The sequence below is a fragment of the Vombatus ursinus genome, unplaced genomic scaffold, assembly GCF_900497805.2.
Source record: "Vombatus ursinus unplaced genomic scaffold, bare-nosed wombat genome assembly UNPS02008216.1, whole genome shotgun sequence".
Taxonomy (NCBI): domain Eukaryota; kingdom Metazoa; phylum Chordata; class Mammalia; order Diprotodontia; family Vombatidae; genus Vombatus; species Vombatus ursinus.
Genome location: NW_020947994.1, coordinates 98,038 through 122,195, shown reverse-complemented (window position 1 = coordinate 122,195; position 24,158 = coordinate 98,038). Strand labels below are relative to the sequence as shown.

The following is a 24,158-nucleotide window of genomic DNA, read 5'->3' as shown; positions in this document are numbered from 1 at the left end:
GGACCTGAGTTCAAATCCGGCCTGAGACCAAACACTTGACACTAGCTGTGTGAACCTGGGCAAGTTACTTAACCCCAATTGCCTAACTATATATATATATGTGTGTGTGTGTATATATGTATATATGTATATGTATATATGTATGTATATACGTATATATGTATGTGTATATATATGTATGTATATATATGTATGTGTATATATATGTATGTATATATAATGAATATTTTTTCCTTTCTAAAATTTTGGCAACTTAATTGGAAGAGCCAGGATTTGTACTCCACATTGATTTTCGTGAGCCTAAATAAACGTTTTTTCCACTCATCTACATCTGGTTTCTCATTAAGCCTGGCCTCAGGAATGAGGATTTTCTAGTGTTTGGTATTTGTAAAACACTAACAACATAGTACAAGCCAAATACAATGAGACATAGTCAGCTGCACTTCATCCCTCTTTGGTGACTTTGGTGTCCTAGGCATTCTTCTAACCCACAAGGGAAACTGAGCAGTCATACAAACTCTTCTTTATGATTTACAGTTGGTTAGACTTTTCTTTAAATATCCCTGAGACCATATGATCTCAATAATTTCAGGCTTACCTTTGAGTTCTACCTTCACTTCTTAATATTGTGCTACTTAATAGTAAGACAATATAGCCCTGAACTCTGGAAGCCGTAGAATCCCAGGAGACATCAGGGAATGAATAATCTGTAGTCTCTGAGTTCAAGTGATTTTTATCACAAGGAAATATAAAAAATACGTCTACTTCTAATTATAGTTGTACTCTGATTTAACCCAGTTCAATATGCCAAAATTTACCCAAAAGGGTGAATTAGCACAAATTGAAAATTAATTTTCTTTGTTACAAGATTCATAGGACTGCTCCCTTAGTTGCTTAAAAGGTCCATCTGATTTCTCTTGGTAAGGGAAATTATTGGTATATGATATTAAAATGCATTTAAATTATTTTTTGAAGAGTCAAATCTTTAAAATCATGGAGACAAATTTATAATTGCAGGTGCTTAAAACTCATTGACTTTTTAATAAAGTCATTCCTGTTTGGGAAATTACTGATGACTCTCTTTGGCTGGCTGTCCACTCCGCCAAGTGACTCGTCCAGGGACAAGATTAAGGACTTGGGTCTGGATTTACCAGGGTCTTATTGTGCCAGCATTCTTTGACATAGGATACTATGTTTTAAGTATGTGTGCATATATTTTTATTCCTCGTCGGAATCTAACCTATTGTAATGACATTTCTCTACTCTAAATCACATATGTCATAAACTATAACTATCTGTATTTGTAGACAAATTGCATTCCTTTCATCAGCTTTTTTTTTTCCAAAAGACAGGATTTCACATTCTGTTTTTTGCTCACAGATTTTATATTAGCGATTTGAAAATTATAAAGCAAAGGATTACTGTCTTTATTTCTGGACTGATTCATCCTTGCTCAAATTACTGTTTTCCATATGTGCGAAAGAGAGATAGAAGAATTGCTAAGGGATCGTTAAAAAGTGCTGTCCATTGTTTTTTTTTTTTTTTTTTTTTTGGTCCTTACCAAAATGGCACATTTCTTTTACTAACCTCAGTTTCCGGTACAAAGCTTTCCTTTGGGAGTAACCTTCTCTCATATGTTGTTGTCTTTCTTGTAGCCATGGGTAGAGACTTGGTCTGTGAAACTGAATGACTTGTATTACTTGTACAGTAGGTTCTGGCATATATCTTTCATTTTTCTTCTCTTATTGGTTTCAGAGTATTTTTTGCTTGCACCAGGTAGGCAATACTAAGATTGAGAATATCTTTCCTTTTCCCTTTCCCTCAGTATTTCTCCTTTTTCTTCAATTCCTGTCATCTCCCTAGTTGTGCATCTTCCTTCTTTTTCATATATTTGTCTTTCTAGACATGTATTTTTCAGTTGATGGTTTTATAAATTGTTGTATTCTCCTCTCTGCAGTGTAATGTGATAATTTTATCAGTTTAATAGGTATTTCCTGGGGTTGAAAAGCTTGGGGGGGGGGTGGAGCTTACAACTGAAAAACTAATTGAAAATGAAATTACCTCTAAAACAACCAAGAAGAGAGGAGTGAATATGGTAAGTTTCAACACAAAGTCTTGTGTTATTGAGCCCATAGGAAGTGAAGAAAACTAGGATCTCAAAGAGAAAACAACTGTAACAGAGGTGAGGAATTCTCTTTGCTTTGTCTGGAAAAGTGTGGTACACCTGAATATATTCATGGCTAGAAAACTTTGCGCTTTTTTTTACCATCTCATTTGTGATCTCTTAATGGTGACAATAGTCAAAGTTAAGGTAAAAGTAGATTAGAATGAGCATTTCATTAGATTTCTCTTAAAGCAGATGCTTAAATGTTTAATGCACTAAATGTCATTCTTAGCATGGCCTAATAGAGTGCCAGACTTGGTGCAAGGAAGACCTGAGTACAAGTCCTACCATAGTCTCTTACTGTGAAAAATAAAGGCAAATTACATAACCTCCCTGAGCCTTGTTTTCCTCATATGTAAGATGGGGGTGATAATCGTAATGTCTAACTCACAGGGTTATTAAATGAGTCTCAGATTTACACACACACACACACACACACACACACACACACACAAAACTTTGCAAATGTTAAAACACTACTATATTAGTGTAAGCTATTTATGTATATAAAGTAAATGGAAAAAATAAGATTTGACTTACTCTGCATTTTTGTATACTGACTTTGCAGGTACATACCTGATTCACAGAATGAGTAGTGCTTTGTGTATGATTCTCTCATGCACATTGTACATTTTGCATTATAGTTACCTTTATCTGGGTCATAACCCTTTATAAACTGTAAGCTTCACGAAGTAGTATGTCTTATCTAAACTTTGTATTTAGTTGAATTGAATTGACATTTGTGGGTTAAAAATCCTTTTAATTTCTATCACAAGTCTTATTGAATGGCTATCTTTATTTTACATTACCACTAAAAAATATTAGTAAAATAGATCATCTTAAGGCTAGGATGGAAACTAAAACCATATAATTTACTATCTTCTGAAGATTGATTCCCGAGTCCTACCTGTCAGTGTTATCATTTTATGGGGATTTTCGCATGTTCTCTCTTACAGGTGTGAAATTCCTTCTTTTGGCCTGTTTTTGAACGGGTGGGTGAGCCATGTTACAAATTGTATCTATTAATTATAAACAATACCTGGCTAGATTAAAGTTCATCCAAACCAGGCTTTTGGTTATTTTCCAAATTAAAATCTAAGAATTTCCATCTACACCTGAGTAGTTGTGAGGACGACTTCAGATTAGCTTGATAATAATATACTTCTGCAGCTTACTTTGTGATTGAGCCTCCGTAACGCTGGATTGATCTTGTCTTTACATCATGCTGAATTGACAACCAGTTTTTTTCTGATAAGCTAACTTCTTTGTGTCTAGCCACAGTTTGTGTACTTATATCTTTAATGTTATAAAAACAAATCAAAAGTGGTGATTACATGGCAAATTTTTTTCACGATACTACTCCTGGAGGAACCTTTCATGTTCTGAATAATGTTCTGAGAGATTGAATCAATAAAATAACTGGTATCCAGAAAGCTTGTACTATTTCTGCCAGTCACTAAATTTGATTTCCAGGGATGAGTACTTTTCCTGTTTTCAGGTAAACCTTTGTTCTGAAATTATCTTTCTTTAAAGTTATAATATGATTATACTAATCAGAACATGTTTTAATCCATATTTTAGCTTGTGTATTGGAAGTAATAGGTAAACAACACCATCGAAAAATCTATGGTCAAATATTCTAGTCACCAAAGGATTTATTTTATTGGTGCCTAAAGTATTAGTATATATGTATGTATGTGTGTGTATGTATATATGTATCTATCTATAAAAAGTCAAGTTGACCTTTTGTTGAAATATTAATGCTTGCCAGAGTATCCATATCAGCATTTTAGAACAAAGAAGGGCCACCAGGATTGCCATAAGATGCTTTAGAGAGATTCTGGCAAACAAGAAAATAATCTTCATCTAATTGAAAGGCCACTTTGGTTGTTTTCTAGTTGCATCATCTAGCAAGGGGGCACTTTTTATTCTTTCTTTGGTGCTGGGCACTGGATCAGAGTAGCCTCTGTGTTTTCTGTTCCTCCTTTGCTATTCAAAGGGATAGCAAAATGCTTGGGCCAAAGAGGCCACAGATTTGCTTGCATAGCTAGTGAATCAGAGGACCTTGACTGATCTTAGATTCTGAGGTATACTTTTCCTTCCTTCCCTCTTAATAACAAAATTCTGGCAAAAATCAAGAGAAAGAATGGCCAACTTATTCTGATAATCCTAAACAGATTGTTCCCTTCAATCTTATTTGATTTTTTTTTTTTTATCAGTAGAAGGCTCTTTCCACCTAAATCCTTACCTTACTTACTACTCATCATTAAAGTCCTATCCTTCACCCAGACATCAGGACTTAACCCAGACTTCTACCTTTTTTGCTTTATCTCTAAAAGTTGTAGAAGTAGTTATGCCATTATCTTCCCAAATATCAAAAGTAATTCTGCATACCCCTGTACTATCCACCTACATTCCTGTCAAACTGGATTGTTGCCTGTTCCTCAAGTTCAGCATACTCTTTGCTGCCCCCTTAGAATGCACTCTCATGTCTCTACCTTTGAGAAATCTCTTTCCTTTGAGGATTTGGACCAGTGCTATTTCCTCCATGGAGCTTTCCATGATCTTGACCAATTAAGTAGTATTCTTTTCCTCAAATTTTTAAAAAGCGTTTTGTCTGGGTCTAACTTTTGCCTCATCGTATTCCATCTTGAGTTACATTTTCTGTTTACATTATTCCAGTGGAAGATCAATTGCTAGAGTCTAAGTGCTATGAAGTTTAAAAATGTTTGAATCCCCAGTGCCTTAATAAATGTTTGTGGACATCTATTAGTCAAGTCCATCTTTTTTCTTTAAAAAAAATTTTGTTTCTTGACAAATATCAACAAACATGATCATTTTACCCATTCAAAGGAAAACAGAAAAGGGTACTACATATTAAGCTGTAAAACTCCAGTTTTGGTTTGTTTGGTTGTTTTTTTTTTTTTTTTTTTTTTTATCTTTTGGTATATGTCAAATTTAATATGGTAGATCCAACACGGCCTCTGCCTCATTTGGAACTTCTGTTCGTTTCTCCATAGAAATTTTTTTTCAGTGATTCATCAATAGTTTCCTTTTACAAAAAAATTATTGACTACCACTGCCCTTTAGTTCTTCCCCAGATTTTCTTCCCACCAAGAGAAATAAAAGCCCTCTTTTGTAATAAATAAGCATAATAATACAGAACAAATCTATACACTGACATTATCTGAAAAAGTGTATATCATCTGGTTTCAGAAAAACCTGGGAAGACTTAAATGAACTGATACAAAGTGAAGTGAGCAGAACCAGGAGATCATTGTACACGGTACACAGTAACAGCAATATTGTACGATGATCAACTATGAATGACTTGGCTATTCTGATCAATACAATGATCTAAGATAATTCTGAACGAAAAATGCTATACACCTTCAGAGAAAGAACTAATGGAATCTGAACGCCACATACTTTTTTTGCTTTCTTGTTTTTTTTTTTTGTTTGTGTTTTCTTTTGCAGCATGGCTGATATGGAAATAATATTTTGTGTGACTTCACATGTATAATTATATCAAATTGCTTGCATTTTCAAGGAGGAGGGCAGGGAAGGGAAGGAGAGAATTTGGAACTCAAAATTGAAAAAAAAGAATGGTAAAAAAATTTTTAATATGTAACAGAATTATTTAATGAAATAAAAATATGGGAAATTTAATTTTTTTATTAAAAAATATATCATCTGCTTCATTCTGTACTTCTAGTATATTACCTCTCTGCCAAGGGGAAAGAAGCATAATTCTTCTTCAGTCTTTTGGAATGATGATTGATCATTGCATTTATCATAGATTTTAACTTTCGCAGTTGTTTTCTTGTGCATTGTTTTCATCATTATATAATTTTTTTCTCCTGGTTTTGCTCATTTCATTCTTTATTAGTTGACACAATTTCTCTTAACTTTCTCTGAGTCTGTCTCTTTTGTCATTTATTATGGTACAATAATATTCTCTTATATTCCTATAGCATAATTTGTTTAGCTTAATAGATGGACATTCCTTTAGTTTCTAGTTTTTTTTTTTTAATTTTCTTACAATTTAAAAAAGTTACTATAAATATTTTTGTGCATTTTGGTCCTTTTCTTCTTTCTTGGATCTCTTTGGCCATAAATCTAGTAATATCAATTGGTCAGTGGGTATATACTCTTAGTGACTTTTTGGGAATATTTCAAAATTGCCTTCTAGAATGGTTGAACCACTTCACAGCACCACCATAATTGTATTAGTGTGCCTATCCTCCCATTGCCTCTGCAACAACATTCATTTTCCTTTTTTAAACATCTTTGCTCATCTGATAGGTGTGGAATAAAACCTTAGAATTGTTTTAATTTGTTTTCTCTTGATGCAAATCTATTGATTTGCATCTTTTTTTCTTACAGTTTTTTTTGGGGGGGGAGGGGGTGAGGCAATCAGTATTAAGTAACTTGCCCAGGGTGACATAGTTAGTAAGTGTCAAGTGTCTGAGGCTGGATTTAAACTCAGGTCCTCCTGACTCCAAGGCCAGAGCTTTATCCACTGCGCCATCTAGCTGCCCCTAGTATGTATGTATGTATGTATGTATGTATGTATTTATGTATTTATTTGTTTTGCTTTTTGGTGGGGCAATCAGGGTTAAGTGACTTGCTCAGAGTCACACAGCTAGTAAGTGTTACGTGTCTTAGGCCAGATTTGAACTCAGGGCCTCCTGACTCCAAGGTTGGAGCTCTCCACTGTACCACCTAGCTGCCCCTCTTATAGTTTTAAATTATTTGCCTTTCTTCTTTTGGAAATTACTTGTTCGTGTCGTTTGTCCATTTATCTGTTGTGGAATGGCACTTGTTCACTTATGTTTGAATCATTCCCTGTATGTTTTGAATATAAGACCGTTGTTATAGAAATTTGCTACAAATATTTTTCCCATTTAAATGTTTCCCTCCTAATTCTAATTGCTTTGATTTTGTTTGTGCAAAATCTTTTCAGGGTTTTCTAATCAAATTTATGCATTTTATTCCCCGTGATCCTTTCTAACCCTTATTTGGTCAAGAATCCTTCCCTTTTCCATACTGTAAAAGATACCTTATTTCCTGATTTCTAACTTTGTCTTAATATGACTTTTTATTTTTTAAGTCATGTGTTCATTTGGAACTTATTGTGGTATATGATTTTAGATGTTGGTGTATATTTAATTTATGCCAGACTGTTTTCCAGATTTCCTCTCAGTTTTTATCAGATATCTTATCCTTAACTGAGTAGTTGTAGTCCTTGGATTTGTCAACACTCTGCTACTATGGGTTGATGGATTCTGGGTCTTGTGTACCTACTCTGTTAAACTTTTTAAAAAGTATTTTTATAATGAACTTGACAAAACCAGAAATTATCATTTGTAATGTAATAGAACAGTAAAAGAATGAAACATGAAACTACAACTTTTTATTGTTATTATATATAACTTATGGACGTAGGAATAACATGGTCAGACATATGCTTTAGGAAAGTCACCTTGGCAAGTTGAGTGGAAGATGGATTGTAATAGAGAAAGATTTGAGGTATGGAGACCTATTAGAAGACTATTACAATAGTCCAGGTGTAAGGTGGTAAGACCCTGAATTAGGGTAGTGGCTATGTGAGTAGACAGAAAGGGAACATATATGAGAGGTGTTGTGTAGACACAACAAGACTTGGCAGTTATTGGGGTGAGTGTGAATGAAGAGTTGAGGATGACACTGAGGTTGCAAGCCTCATGACTAGGGATAATGGTGCCTACCACAATAATAAAGAAGCTTGGAAGAGGGAGGGCTTGGGAGGAAAAATAAATAACGAGTTCTTTGTTTAACATATCATATTTGAGATGACTGAAAAACATTTGGCATGACATTGGAACTCTGGAGAGAGATTAGGGCTGGATACATGGATGTCTGAATGTTCTTAATAGAGAAGATATCTGAACAGGGGAGCTGATGAAATCACAAAGTGAAATGGTTTAGAGTGAACAGAGAAGGGTGCTTAGGACAGAGCCTAGGAGAGGGGACACTCATAGTTTAGTGGGTGTGACCTGGGTGAAGAATGTACAAAGGGGACAAAAAAGAGTAGAAGTAAAAGGAACACCAGGAAAGAATAGTGTTTTGAAAACTTGGAGAAGAGATGGTATCCAGAAGGAGAAAGTGTATATCCCCACAGCTTAGCACAGTGCCTGGCATATAATAGAAATTTATTACATGTTTATTGACCATGTCAAATACTACAGAGAAGATGATTAAGATTGTGAAAAGCCATTAGATTTGGCAATAAAAAGATCATTGATAACTTTGAGGAGAGTAGCTTCAGCTGAATAATGAGGTGGGCAGCCATGTTACATAGAGATTAGAATCTAGTGAGAAGGGATGAACAGATTTTTGTATATGACTGTAATGGAATATTATTGTGCTGTAAGAATTGATGAAAGGGATGGTTTCAAAGAAGTCAAGGAGGGCTGGTATGTACTTATGCAGATTGAAGGGATCAGGACCAGGAGAACAATTTATGTAATACCCACAGCATTATAAAGTCAAAACAACTTTGAAAGACTTAGGACCTCTGATCAGTGCAATGAGTAGCCATGACTGTAGAGGATCTTTAAAGAAGCATGCTACTGACTTCCTGATCAAGAGGTGATGAATTCAAGATACAGACTTAGACATACATTTTTGGGCATGATCAGTGAGGGAATTTATTTTGCTTGGCTCTGCATATTTGTATAGGGGTTTGGTTTTTCTTTTTCGGGGCAGGGGTTGACATGGGAGAATGAGAAAATAAGTGCCTGTTAACTGAAAATGAGATTTTAAAAAAGATTTTAAAAAGTATTTCAGACAAAAGAAAAAAAAATCAAGTGAGAGGAGAGAAAGTGGAGGCAACGAGTATAGATGGCTTTCTTGAGCTTATTAACCTGCAAAGGAAAGGAGTTAACACTAGGACAATAGTTGGCAGTGATAGTTGGATCATGTGAGGTTTTTTGTTTTTAAAAGATAGGGAAGACATGAGTGTATTTGTAGGCAGAAGGGAAACAACCAATGGATAGGGGGAGAGAGAGAAGATTAGCAAAATTCAATTCAGTTCCATTCAATAAATACTTATTAAGTGCATGTTATATGCCAGACACTGTCCTAAGTTCTGGGTTACAAAAAGAGGCAAAAGACAGTCCTTAGGTATTAATGACTCAGATCAGGATTTGAATCCATACACTCTTTACCTCCAATAAGGTTTCCTCTGGCTTGCTTAATGTCTCAGCTAAAATCTCATGTTTTGCAAGAAGTCTTTCCCAGTCCTTCTTAATCTTAGTGTCTTCCCTCTGAGATGATCTCCATTGGATTGTGAGCTCCTTGAGAGCAGAAACTTTTTTTTTGTGCCTTTCTTTGTATTCCTAGCGTTTGGCTCAGTTCCTTATAGTGAGTACTTAATAAATGCTTGTTGACTGTCACATTCTTCTTTGTTTGGAGTGACAAAAGCAAACTACACTAGAACTTTAAAACAATATTTAACATAACATCAAACTGTTATAATTTCTCTACACCTACTGTTAGAGTTAACTGAGGCACAAAGTTCTGAGCATGATCAGTTTATTAGTAAAGTGTGATTTACAGTTTTGGGGAGCACAGAACAAACAACAGGACTTTGTAAATGGGGAACAAGTTATGATTGATTACAAAAACTTGACATCATGAATGGCAAAATCAGTATGATTGGTTACAGAGCTGAGGCATGGGGGACAATATAATTGGTCGCAACAACCCCCTTCTTCCTTCCTGTGCCTAAGAAATGTTTATTGTTTGAGTCTACTTGCAAGGTCAGAGATATGGGACCAGACATCCTTGAAGGATAGGTTGGTGGTATATAGATACTGGACCAGATTCCATGGTGTTCACTCATATCCCTCAAGGATAGCAGATTTCCTTGAGGCAAGAGTTAAATAGTGATTATCAGGAGAATGGATTTCAAAACTCATTATAGGCCAGTTGAACTTCTAAGTTCTGAGACAAAGAACAATGACGTAAACAGTTACAGGATGAAGTTAAAATTAATTGTAAATAGAATCAATAAAAATGATACAGAATCCATTTAATCTTCTCACTCCTTTATTCTCCCTTCTACAGGAGAGCTCTTAAAACAAATAAGAGTTGATTATTCACTAATTAGGAGAGGTCTGGAAGATCCTCAGTATTTTTCCAAATTTTTTTTTTTGGTGAGGAAATAAGTGACTTGTCCAGGGTCACCCAGCTAGTAAGTGTCAAGTGTCTGAGTCCAGATTTGAACTCAGGTCCTCCTGACTCCAAGTCTGGAGCTCTCTCCACTGCATCACCTAGCTGCCCCTTTTCCCATTCTTTTGAGAAAATATACACCAAGTTATTATTATTATTATTATCTTTTTATCCAGTAGTAATACAGTAATTATTTATTGTAGTAATTATTTACAAAGTATTTTTCATAACACTCCATTTGATACTGACAACAACCCTATGAGCTACAGGTATTAGCATTCCTATTTTACAAATAGAAAAAAGGTTCAAAGGAGAAAATGATTTGTCCATTGTCACAAAACCTAATAAATATCCAAAGAGCAATTTGAACACATCTCACCTAAATCCACAGCTCTATCTCCTATACAGTGCTGTCTCCAGATGGCCTTAATTACATTCAACTTCAGCAGTTAAAAATTAATGGAGGCCTATATCAAATTGCTTACTATGTCGGGGGGGGGGGGGGAGACAGTGAAAGAATTTGAAACTCAATTTTTTTTAAAAAATCTTAAAAATTGTTTTTACATGTAATTGGGGAAAAAAATAAAATACTCTTCAAAGAAAAATTCATGGAGGGCAGAACTGGCCAGCAGCTGTAACTTAACTGCATCTGGTTACCTAAAGGTTTATTTTTATTCCATTTTAAGCTACAGAACCTAATCTGTATCTGTTCATGCAAATAGTAATATCAAGTTTGGACACAAAGCAATTTGTCACTTCTCTATGCTCTGGTGAGCCCATTTACTGAAAGGTGCGAGTTCAGGGAGATATAAGACCAAATCAGTTTGCTCCATTCTGTTTATCAAAGGCTACTATTAACCTAAACAGAATGGATTACCCGCTAAGCATAATGACATGAAGTAATTACCATCACTCTCAGTGTAACCTCAGCCTTGATGTCACTCAGTCTCAACATCTAGGTTGATGAATTGCTAATTAATTTGATGGAATCATGAAAAGAGGGGAGGCATGCTGGTTCTTTGGGTACTTGCCAGGAAAGAATATGATGGCAGTGGGGAATAAGGCTTCAATCCCACTTGGCACAGAGGGTGCCGGGGTAAACGGCATAGAAAATACAGAGACATATGGTGCAAAGGAGGAGGGAAGGAAACAGAAGAAGATAGTATGGGAATGGCAATAGAGTGGTAAAGGAAGACAGGCAGCCTGGGGAAGAGAATAGAGATGGTAGAGGCACAGAGCAGCAGTCACACAACCATGGATTGGAGTTGGGAACACTCAGTAGCATGGACCCAGATGGAGATGGAAGAGTGCAGGAGGGGAGAGAGAGAGAGCAGGAATTTGGGGTCTCATTTTTACAGGCAGGGGGACAGACTAACTTGTATCCATGCCACTTAAGAGCTAGTTTTATGCAGACATTTAGAGCTTATCTGAAATCACAGGACCAAAAAGCCCTAATTTAGTACACAGTCTCAGGATGTGATTTTTAGTTAATATATAATGCAGTTTGCAAATTATACTTCTTTGATTTTGGGGACAGTCTGTAAGTGACTTCCAGATTCCCCTTTGCAATCTTACTTCCTGTTACTGCCCCTTTATACTGGCTACTTATAAACTTACTATACTAACTAGAAGTGAGATGGGTCAGAGAGACCAGAACAAGATACAATTTTAAAATAGCTGGGATCACATCAAGAATTAAGTCATCCCCCTAGGTCACCCTGCTTTCCCAAGCAATTGATGTTTACCATGGTGCCATCTTCACCAGTTTCTTGTAATTATTAGCTACTTTTAAAATCTGGATCAAAGTATATATCTTCTGATTCAGTTATAGCATAAGCATTATTATATATTACAGTAAATTGTGCTGGATGCCAATGTGTATCAAGCAGCTATTTCCTTGTGTTTGATTCAAAATTAGAAGTAATATATCATGCTAAAGAATATGTAAATTAATAGAAGGCATTTTGATGTCATTCCAACATAGTAAATGGTACTTGAATAGAGAAAGAGCAATATAACATGCAAAATGGCAGTGCTAAAAACAGTGAAAGATTATGCAAAGAATGAATGCCAGCCCTGGTTCCACTTGACAACACTTACAGAAACTGTTACTGATTTTATTGGGAGTCCAAGAAGAAGCAGGGTAAACCTAATCGTCACTTTTATTAAAATTAGGACTAAACCAAAGAATTCAGTTTACCAAGTTCATTCTTAATTAAAAGAGAAAAAAGTGATGTTGAATAAATTAAGAACATGAGCATGCTATCTATTAGTAAAGGTGCAAATCAAGTGACATGAACAAAAGAAGCAAGACTGGCAGCTAATGTAAAACAGAAATAAAATGTGCAACAAATGAGAAATAAGACAGGTCATTTTTAAAAATGAAAATGTTACTGAAGAGTTTTTCCTTCATTTGAGGATATTTACCACAGTGCATATGTGCAAGTGAACATCAGTGATCTGAAACCTAGAATGTCAAGAAATTTTGAAAAGCTTAAACATTCTAAAGGGTTTGTTATGTTGGAAAGCCCTTGACTTTCCTAAATCCTTCACTGAAATATTGAGTACTGATTTATTTCAAAATCATCACTCCATAAAACATCTCAGTATAAAATACTGTATAAAATTGCCAAAAAAGATAAGAAATATACTTTTCATAGAGAAGGATGTAACAATTTTGAGTTTTGGATAATTTCAGGCCATACATTCTTTAATATGAACTTCTGAGTACTGGTTTTCAATGCCTCACAAAGGTAGAAACTCCAGGAATTCTAATAAGAAGTTAGCAAAATGGCTGTTAAAAGTTTGAGGACTTCCAAATGAACACACAATATGAAACTCAAAAAAATTGAGTTTCAAATTCTTTCACTGTCCCCCCCCCCCCCCGACATAGTAAGCAATTTGATATAGGCCTCCATTAATTTTTAACTGCTGAAGTTGAATGTAATTAAGGCCATCTGGAGACAGCATTGTATAGGAGATAGAGCTGTGGATTTAGGTGAGATGTGTTCAAATTGCTCTTTGGATATTTATTAGGTTTTGTGACAATGGACAAATCATTTTCTCCTTTGAACCTTTTTTCTATTTGTAAAATAGGAATGCTAATACCTGTAGCTCATAGGGTTGTTGTCAGTATCAAATGGAGTGTTATGAAAAATACTTTGTAAATTTCAAAGTATTAAATAAATGTCAGTTATTTGATCATAGAATAAAGAGGAATTAATCCCAGTGTCACTGTTGCTGTTGAGTAGCAGCTGAGGTATTTGTTAGTAATAATCTACTACTTTCAACTTCTTTCTCTGATCTATTTTTCTATTCTCTCCTTTTTTCCCCCTCTTCTTTCCTTTTTTCAGGTCAGTAAGTTATCCCAGTTTTTCAGAGGTTCTCTTTTTTTGCCCAACTAAAGTCTATCCTGCTTTAATTTTGAACCTGTTAGACTTCCTGTCAAATTGAAGAACAATTGGCTAATATTTTTCTTAAAAGCTGTTATATATCTTAAGGTAATCAGTTTATTCTTCATCTTCTATGATGGTGAAACAAAACTGGTTCCTTGAAACTTGTTTCATATGTATTTTCTGTTCTTTTAATCATCTTTGTTGTTTTCTTTTGAAATGTCAACAGTTCCCCCAAATCCCTTTCAAAGTATGGTGACCAAAACTGAATATAGTAGGTCTGATTGAAAATAGAAGAAACATGGTATTGTGGTAATTGGATTTGGATGGAAAGGACTTTTTTTTTCCTGTTGCTTACTGTGTAACCTTGTTTAAGCCATTTAACTTGTGAAGTTCACCACTATCCCTACAGCCATCTAAGTTTACAGTCTTGGGCCCTTCCTTGGCTCCTCACTCTTTTACTCCTTATATCCAAATACTTGCTTTTTTTTTTTTTTTTAAACTACCACAACATCTCTTGAATCCATTCCCATGTCACTATTCATGACCACCCTGTTTTAGGCCTTCCTTACCTTTCATTGATATGATTGCAATAGCCTCCTAATTGGGATGCCTCACTCCTCAGTTTTTCCCCATTCCTTTCCATTCTCCATATAACCACCATAGTGATTTTCCTAAAGTTTCTGTATAAACTCTGGCCTGGTGGCTCCCTGTTTCCCTTAAGATCGATTATAAATTCCTCTCTTTGTCATTTGAAGCCCTTCTGGATCTGACTCTACTCATTCTGTCTTTCCAGCTTTATCACACACTACTTTCCATGCAAATTATGGTCTGCCTAAATAGATCTCAGTGTTCTTACTTGGAATATAGTAATTGCTTAATGATTGTTTCTTGATAATTAATACCTAATTAATATGCAGTGTTCTTCATAGTGATTACTAGTTGGAAAGTCATTTTAGTCATACCTCAGTTGCCTTCTTCCACAGACAAAACTACCACAAAATACTATAAGCCTGATGAGGATGGACAAGTTGGTGTTTCTGTTCATCTGAGCTAAAGAACACCTTATGCAAATGAATGTAAATAAATACTTTAACTGATGTGAGTCATTTAACTAATGTTAATCCCCTCTTGTGCCTGGTAATGAGTGTATATTGGAAAATAAAGTTACCACCTGGTCATATAAATATATATACACACACACACACACACTCACACACACATGTGTGTGTGTGTGTGTGTGTGTGTGCGTGTGTGTGTGTAATGGGCAACCAGCTGGCAAAGTGGGTAGAGTGCTGGGCCTAGAGTCAAGAAAACTCATCTTCCAGAGTTCATATCCAGCTTTGACACTTATTAGCTCTGTGACCCTGGGCAAATCTCTTAACCTTGTTTGCCTCAGTTTCCTCATCTGTAAAATGAGCTGGAGAAGGAAATGGTAAACAACTCCAGTATCTCTGCCAAGCAAACCCCAGAGGGGGTCACAGAGAGTCAGACACAACTGAACAACCACCATCTATATGATTACTTGCAGTGATCTATCTAGAGTTTTTAGGAGACTCTTCTCCTAAAGAGTGTCTTCCACCTTCTCTCTGTTCTTTACCAAATTAATTTTAATAATGCACAAATCTGATCAGGTCTCTCTGTGCTCTTCGTTGCCTCCCATTATCCATAAGATAAAGCCTTCAATAGTCTTGACATTATTCTCCTCCTTTATCCTTATTTTATACTTCCCCATCATATACTTTTATCAGAAAGGACTATTTCATTCATGTACACCTTGTGCTCCTAGAATAAATATCTATATTACCATTTATTAGAATACTTCAGAAACCTACTGGAATGCCATTGCTTCCAGTTCTTGACTTCAGCAAACATTTAAGTATCCGGTCTTTGCAAAATAATATGCTCAACACTGGGGGAGGTTTAGTAAAGACTCAGTTCTTGCCCTCATAGACTTTTCTGATTTTGAAATTGTTTCTTACCTTCTCTCAGAAACCATTTCCTTTTTAAGACTGTAATTTATATTGGTTTCTCATGCAATTTTCTGTTCATTTAATAATAAAATTTTTTCTTTGTGCTTCATATCTTCCCTTACAGACTACAAATTCCTTATAGGCAGGGAGTGTGTGTTCTTCATATTTTCTCCTTGCTTAATTTTTTGTTGGATTGAATTGAGAGCCTATTATTGTTTCATACTAGGTAGTAGTGTGTGGCATCAATATTTTAAAGAAATGGTGCCATCATTTACATTTGGCCTCAAGTACTTCTCTTCCATGTATATCTTGATCGCTTCTGCCAGTACATCTTTGGTGAGACTCCCTTCCTGGAAAGTCCTTTCCCTTTTGCATTTTTTCATCTTTTAGGTTCCACTTCTTCCATAAAGTCTACTCCAACTACTCTGACCCATCCTGGTTTCTTTTGAGTCTATATTGGTCTCATTTGATTCTATATTTTCTTGTATTTAGCAAGTGTTTTATGTATGTTCAGTTTTGTTTGTCCAGCTGGATTGTAAGTTCATTTGTCACAGAGTCCATGTCTTATAAATTGTGGGTAATAATGCCTAGCAAGATTATCATATTGCTTTGTACTGTTTTTATATCCATCCAAGGTGGATAATATATCATGTATTGTGCACTCAAATACTTGTTGATCTGAATAGATATTTGTAATTATACTTTGCTTGAGCCATTTTTAGTGTTGTATACAATGCCTAATGATGATAACAGGATCTTCTAATAAAATGTAAATGCATCTTAGGAAGAGGCTCTGTATAGTGGAAAAAATGCCAAACTTGGAGTTAGAAACATCTGGATTCATGTGTCACTTTCAAAGCTTACTAGTTCAATTTCCTACTCTGAAAAATAGAAATAAGAATACTTGTAGTCTCTGTCAGTGTTGTTGTGAGGCTCAAATGAGATGGTGTGTATACAGTGCTTTGCAAACCTCAGAGCATGGCATGTCAGGATATTATAAGCAACTAAAACAAGTAAATGTTCAACATGTTCATCACAAATTTCTTTACGTTTTTAAGCATGACACATGTCTCTTTGACCTGTGGAACCAAGGAAGATGGTATAATGTAGAGTACAAGCCACACTCAGACGTGAGCCAGAGAGCCCTGGCTTTCTAGCTGTGGGAGCAGGTCAGCTCACTTCATAGTTTCCTCATCTAGAAAATGAGAGAGTTGAATGAAAGAATCTCAGGCCCCACCTTGATATGATTACATGAGTTAGTTCAGTTTTGAATTTCTTTTTCTAGTATCTGAAAGTCCGATTAATTCCATTGGATATGCAATTCAATGCAATTCAGCCATTTAAAACTTTTTTTTTTTAAATACCAACTGGTTTATCACTCAGTGATGTAAATTCTCACTTAACTTCTTTGTATGGTTTTTTAAAATGTGTTATCAACATTTAAATGGTTTGTGTGTTTTATTTCTAACAACCTATATGCAATACAATATCTTAATAAAGAGTTTAACACCATGTTTTTGATATTTATTCTAAAGTGCAAAGTTTTTGGTTATTTCATTACTTTTCTGGGGTTTTTTTCCGTGACTTTTGGATGGAATTCCTAGACATTGTCAGATTTCTGAATTTGACATAATTACTCTTGTGGTTTAAAATTTTTTTTAGGTTTTTAATCTTTTTTCTTGTTCACCTGAAAGTTGTAAGTTAATATATACATATTTTCTTGCTGTGACATATTATTTTCAATAGTTAAATATTAGCAATTAAATAAAAGTTTAAAATGTAAAATCTTTGGATAATGTATATTATTTTTAACTTTAGGAATATGAAGCACGAATAGGGAGGACATGTAAACCTCCACTTCCGTCCACAAGACGTAAAAATTTTGAATTTGAACCACTTTCAACCACTGCTCTCATTCTTGAGGATCGACCATCGTAAGTGTTTTAATGATTGTTAATATTGTTGATACTTTTAATTTTAGAACAATTTATCTAACCTATCATATTAAAGGTATTTGATATTCCTCGGAAACTTGTTTTTGAAAAAAGTCATTCCAGAAAGATGTCTTAATAAGAAAAAACTACATTGTTGATTCAGAAGCCATAAGTAGATTCAGTTGATGCTGGCATGAGCTTTTATTTAATTTAATGCAATGATGCATTAAAATTACCATATTTCACCACATAATCGTCACCACTGCATAATCATTGAACCCTATGGTGTTTTTTTTTTCCAGTCCAAAAATTGGCTTGTAACCTTTTGTTGCGTAATCTTTGCATGGTATAATTCTGTCAGGCCTCTTAAGAGGTAAATAAAGCAGCAGTGCTTTCACCAGTGGCATATGGATACACATTTATCTGTCATGCATTGCGATCCTAGAATTCTCAGGGCACGTGCCTTGTTAGTGTTGAGTTTTATTGTATATTCACTGGTATTCTATAATGGTTGCACCCCACCTTTTTTGCAAAAAAAATTTGACATAAAATCTACGATGATTATGCAGTGAAATATGGTACTTCTCTGCAATTTATAATCTTAAAAATAGTCTAGGGCATGGAAAGGTTAAATGATTTGTCTAGAATCACAAAAGCCAGTATGTATCAGAGACAGAAGTTGAACCCAGGTTTTCTGGTTTTAAGGTTGGCTTTCTATCTTCTTTGCCAGGTTGCCTTTATTTTAGCTCTTTTTAAAAAGTAAATTTTTATTGATATTTTATGTATTTATATCACTTAAATTCTCCCACACTGCACAAGATATATCCCTCATAGGGGCAGGTAGGTGGCGCAGTGGATAGAGTACTGAGCCTGAAGTCAGGAGGACCTGAGTTCAAATGTGGCCTCAGACCAAACACTTGATGCTTAACTAGTTGTGTGACCCTGGGCAAGTCACTTAACCCCAACTGCCTAAAAACAAATCAAAACAAAACAAGAGATATCCCTTATAACAAAGAATAAAAGTGAGGAAAAAAAATTTTAGCAAATGCTAACAAACATATCAAAAAGCCTTACATTTTCTATGTGGTATTCTGCCCTTAGAGTCTCCTGCTTCAGAGATGTGGGGTGATATGTCATCTCATATCTCTTCTTTGAGGCCAAATGTGGTGATTATAATTTTAGATCATTCAGTTTATATTTTTTTTTGTTGTTCTTTACACATCTTATTATTTTGTATATTGTTTTCCTGGTTCTGCTTATTTCACTTTATGTCAATTCATATAAGTTTTCCTATGCCTTTATTCATCTCATTTATTATTTCTTATAGCATAGTAATATAGTCATTGTATCATTTTTATAATATACTAATATTCCAGCACATTGATATACATATATACATATATCTATCTAGATCTATATATATCTAATACACACACATACACACACAGCCCTTGTTTAGCTATTCCCTAGTTGATGAGCATCTATTTTATTTCTAATTATTTGCTACTACAAAAAATGCTATTATAAATATTTTGATGTCTAAGGACCCTTTCTTTTTTTTGACCTCTTTGGGATATATGCCAGGCTGTGGAAGCTCTGGGTCAGAGGGTATGGGCATTTTAGTTACTTTCTTCACATAATTCTAATTTATTTTCCCATAATGGTTGTAAATTCATAGTTCCACCAACAGCTTGTTAGTGTTCCCATCTTTCTACACCCCGTCCAATATTGACTATTCGTATCTTTTGTCATTTTTGCTGATTTGCACAGTGAAACTTCAGGGTTGTTTTACAAGTTGCATTTCTCTTATAATTTGTGATCTACGAAGGGGGAGGGTACATTAATGGGGTAAGGAGAGGTGAGTGATACAGCTCTCCTTCATTCATGGGCAAACAGTGAAGAGATGATTCCTCTAGCTTCTTCTCAAGAAGAAGGCTTCAGGAGAATTCAAGAGAGGAAGCAGAAAGGAATAATTAAGTCAAGGAGAGTTGAAAGAGGTGGTCTCAGCCCAAACAAGGGTAGATGTCCCACTGAACAACCCTCTACTCAGGAAAAAAGTGTGTAGGAGATTGGAGACCTCAGTGGGACAGGTAATGCACTGGAAGGCTACATCTGAGAGAGTGTGATGCTTCCATGGATAAAAATCCTGACCCAGGAAAAGGGTCGTATAAGTTTCTGGGGCCTTGAGTATCTAGAAGGGGAGTTGGGGTAGATATGGAATCTATGTAAAATGGCCTGGTCATTAGTAAGGAGAACAGTTAAGGGGAAGAGAAGGGGTGGAATTGCACTGCATGATTTAGGACAGAGGGGAATTGGTACCAGGCATGTTACTTCTGTGAATTGAATCACACATTTTCTGATTCTATTAGAAAGGGGTGGGGACTTACCCACAAAGAATAAAATTGCAAAATAAACTGGAAGGGAAAAGAGGGAAGAAAACAAAGCAAAGCAATTCTTAGAAAAAGGCACAATAAAAGGAAAACTAACCAACATAAGAAATCAGAGGGGAGAAGATAGAGAAATTTTGAACTACTGTACTACTACTAGTAATAGCTGGCATTTATATAGCATGTTAGGATTTGCAAAGCACTTTGAAAATATTATCCTATTTTTAGGCTACAACAACCCTGGGAGCTGGATGCTATTATTATTATTATTTTCATTTTACAAATGAAGAAACTGAAGCATACAAGTGAAGTGACTTGCCAGTGTCACAGAGTTAGTAAATATCTGAATCTGGATTTGAATTTGGGTCTTCTTGACTCCAGGTCTGGTGCTCTGTTCATTGTACCACTCACCTGCCTCTAACCACTTAACTTAGAGGAGAAAGAGAAGGGGAAAAAAAGAGGAAGAAATAGAAAACTACATTTAAAAAAGAAAATTCAGCAACTTAAGTAAAACTTCAAGCTAGGGAAAGGAAATGCTGGGAGAGCTGGGCACACTAGGAATACAACCCGTGGAAATAGAGATGCCTCAAAGTAGTTTAAGTAAAACTAATTGCAGTGGCAAAGAATTCATTTAAAAGAGGAAGAGAATAAAAACATATCTAAGAAGAATGCTAAAGAAACCAAAGGAGGAAAACCCAAACCTCCTTCTCATAATTTTAAATGCGAATTGACTAAACAATATAGTAAAATGAAAGAAAATGGTAGAATAGATGAGAAAACAAACCACACAATATGTTGTTCACAAGAAACCCATTTGAAAAGCAGGGACTGTCTCTCGCAATGGGAGGCTGGGTCAAAATTCACTATGAATCAGATAAACCCCCAAAAAACTGGAGTTTCAATCTTGCCAGATGGACATCAGAGAGCTCCCCCATATTCTCCATTTAAGGAGAATGTTTAGGGGAACCATCTCTTCATTTCCCACCCAGTTGCACTCGTCTGGACATCATCGTGCCTGCCCAACCTCTCTCCCTGCCTCCCAGCTTCCTTTTATGTGTTGTCTTCCCTTATTAGATCATGTGCTCCTTATGAGCAAGGACGGGCATTCTGGGGTTTGATGCCATAGGTCCAATGTCATTCCCCCAAATTCTGTTATCCAGAGGGCTTTAACATCTTTCTTGTGGACTCTTTACATTAGACCTCTTCCGTGACAGGGGTGAGCACCCTTGTAACTCCTTTTTTATTCCTTATCTGAAATGTCATTGAATTAAGGTTATTTCTTTTAATATGTCTTTTAAGGACTCCTCTATAATTTTGACATGCAGAGGAAATACTTAACTTGTAAAAAACCTGTTAGGGGATAGTGTTTTGTTTTACTGAATCCAGTCATTTTAAAAATCAAAGTATTATAAGCACAGTGGGATGTTATATTTTCTTTGGGAATTTGGAGTATTTTTAATGGTCCTCTAAAACAAAGACTGATATTGTTTATTTTATTTTACTTTTAAATAATATTTTTCCCCAATTACATGTTAAAACAGTTTTTAACTTTTTTTTTTTGTTTTAAAGTTTTGAGTTCCAAATTCTAAATCTCCTTCCTTCCCTTTCCCCTTCCACTTCCTGAGATGGTAGACAGTCTTATGTAGGTTATACATGTGCAATCTTGTAAAACGTTTCCATATTAGTCATTTTGTGCAAGAGTTGAACAAAAAAGGAATGAAGTAAAGAAAGTGAAAAATAGTATGCTTCAGTCTGTGTTCAGATAATATCAATTCTTTCTCTGGAGGTGGATAGTATGTTTCATCATGAGTCCTTTGGGATTGTCATGGATCATTGTATTTCTGAGAATAGCTAAGTCATTCACATTTCTTTATCCATACAGTATTGTTGTCACTGTGCACAATGTTCTCTTGTTTCTGCTTACTTCACTTTGCATCAGTCCATGTAAGAAAGACTTATATTTTTAATGCTAGTATTCTTCTGGCTTAGGTGTATGGGTACAGATCATTGAACAACATGCTTTCCAAAGAGATGAAAATGAACTTTCTCCAGATGGCATGGTTGGGGATGAGCAGGCTGTAGTGTTTCACAAACCAGGAATTTTCAAGGATGGTATAAATCAGGGCTTCTTAAATTTTTCCTTCTCACAACCCCTTTTTGCCTAAGAAATTTTTACATGACCTCTGGTATATAAGTATAAAAAATAGGTATACAAATCAAACAGTTTACTGATAATAAATCATAAAGAAATTTATTCTTTGGTATACATTATAATTTTACCATTTATTAAAGATGAAAACAAATTTGCATACTAATGATGGATGTGCTTGTTTATTTTTACATTAAAAATTAAATCTTGGCAGAATATTTGATACTGTGGGATGTAGAGCATCTTCAGTGTTTTTTGGAGTTGATTGATATTTTGATTTTGTAATTGTCAGTGCTGAGAATGCTGCTTTGCATAAATACGTAGTACAAAATGGCAGAAGTATGTTTAGAGCCATTTCAGAAATTGTTGGAAATTCTGGCCTAATCCCAATCCAAAATTCATTTAACGATTTTTTTTAGGAAACTCAAGTTTTAAACCTGTGTTGCTTGATAACTCACCAAATTTTTCTTGAATTTTTAATGGTAGATGACTGACATTTTTTATTTCAACTGAGTATTGTTTATGAACTCAACTTAGTTTTTTAGAATCAAAATTTGAAGGGAAGTATTTCTGAAGCTGTGTTTCCAGGCACTTCAGATGATCAATTATGACTCATATGATTAAATCTTTGGGAAAGTTATTTTCAATTATAAAATTATCTGTAGCTGTAAACATTTCTGAAGAAACATTTTCTATCCTAGTTCATATATTAACTTTTTTAAGTAAAACTTTCAATTTTTTCTTTTAACATAAATAAGTTACAATTCTTTCCTTGAAGCAATATGTTTAAATAATTGAGTTTTTCAAAAATATCTAACAGATAACAGTTTTCAAAGCTATGTCATTATGAAAAAAATTAACAGAATTGCATTTCTACTCAGTCAAAAATACTACTTCATCTTTCAGTTTCAATAATATCTTTAAACTTTGCCCTCTTGAGAGCCACATGATTCGACATATTTTCTTTTTCTTGTCAGTTTAGGTGTACTACAACCTGGTAGTGAAGACTGCTGCATTGTCATCAGCATTTTTACCTCTAGAACCTGCATTTAGCCACTCACTCATAACCTAAAATATTTTTGTCCTAAAACATAAATATTGATAATAATTTCTCAAATAAATACTAGCTTTTGTTTATGAAATTATATTTGTTTGTGCCTAATTTTAAAAACTGATGTTCACACTTATATACACATACAGTGGTGATAGTGGAGAAATATTATTAAAGAGCTTTTGTCTTTGCTTGCTGCAATTAAACACTTAATGTTTCTGTAAAAGAAGGAGATAGCAGTAATTTTTAAAATCAAACATTCTGACACAATACAATCCAAAGATATAATAATTTGATACTTACATGCTGAGGAATGACAGTGGGAAAATATTGAAAGTCTTTATTTTCTGTAATTAAACTATTATGTTTCTGCAAGAGCAGAAAGCTTTGTATGTACAGTAAAAACACTGCAGTTCGTAACAAAATAGTCTCAAATCTCAGCCAAAGTGTTTCTAGCAGTTCGTTGGCATTGTGTGGGGTGACGGCATGTGCAGTGCAAAGTGTGCACATTGTGTGTTAGAACCGAGGCTGCAGTGACGCCACACAGCAAGCGCTGCCAGAAACACCTCTGATTCGTTGCATGTTTGATTTTAAATTAATTTTTGGTCGTTGCATGTTCAGAAACCACTTACTGTTGCCAAATTTTTTTGTAACCCCCACATTCAGTTATGCAACCCCATATTGGGTTGCGACCCACAGTTTCAGAGACATTGGTATAAATGATGTCATCCAAGAAACAAAAGAGAAAAAAAAAAGATACGAGCCAGTCACTTGGTATAAAGGTGGGGAGAAATCCAATGGACTGCCCAGATAAGAAGAAATTGACAAGGAACTTTATGAGTCATTGATCTGTCTCGCACCCTCTGTCCTGTGAGCTTTGTGCCTGCCTTA

At 35.0% G+C, this 24,158-nt stretch overlaps 1 protein-coding gene across 2 annotated transcripts in view; it reads left to right on the top strand.

Annotated features, from left to right (window-relative positions):
- The window catches only part of LOC114034139 (TBC1 domain family member 12-like), a 128,875-nt gene that overhangs the window by 52,167 nt on the left and 52,550 nt on the right, over positions 1 to 24,158 (top strand). For both annotated transcript variants that reach the window (XM_027849742.1, XM_027849741.1), the window contains exon 3: positions 17,565 to 17,680. In XM_027849742.1, coding sequence (XP_027705543.1) covers positions 17,565 to 17,680 — 116 coding nt within the window. The remainder of the gene's footprint in view (positions 1 to 17,564; positions 17,681 to 24,158) is intronic.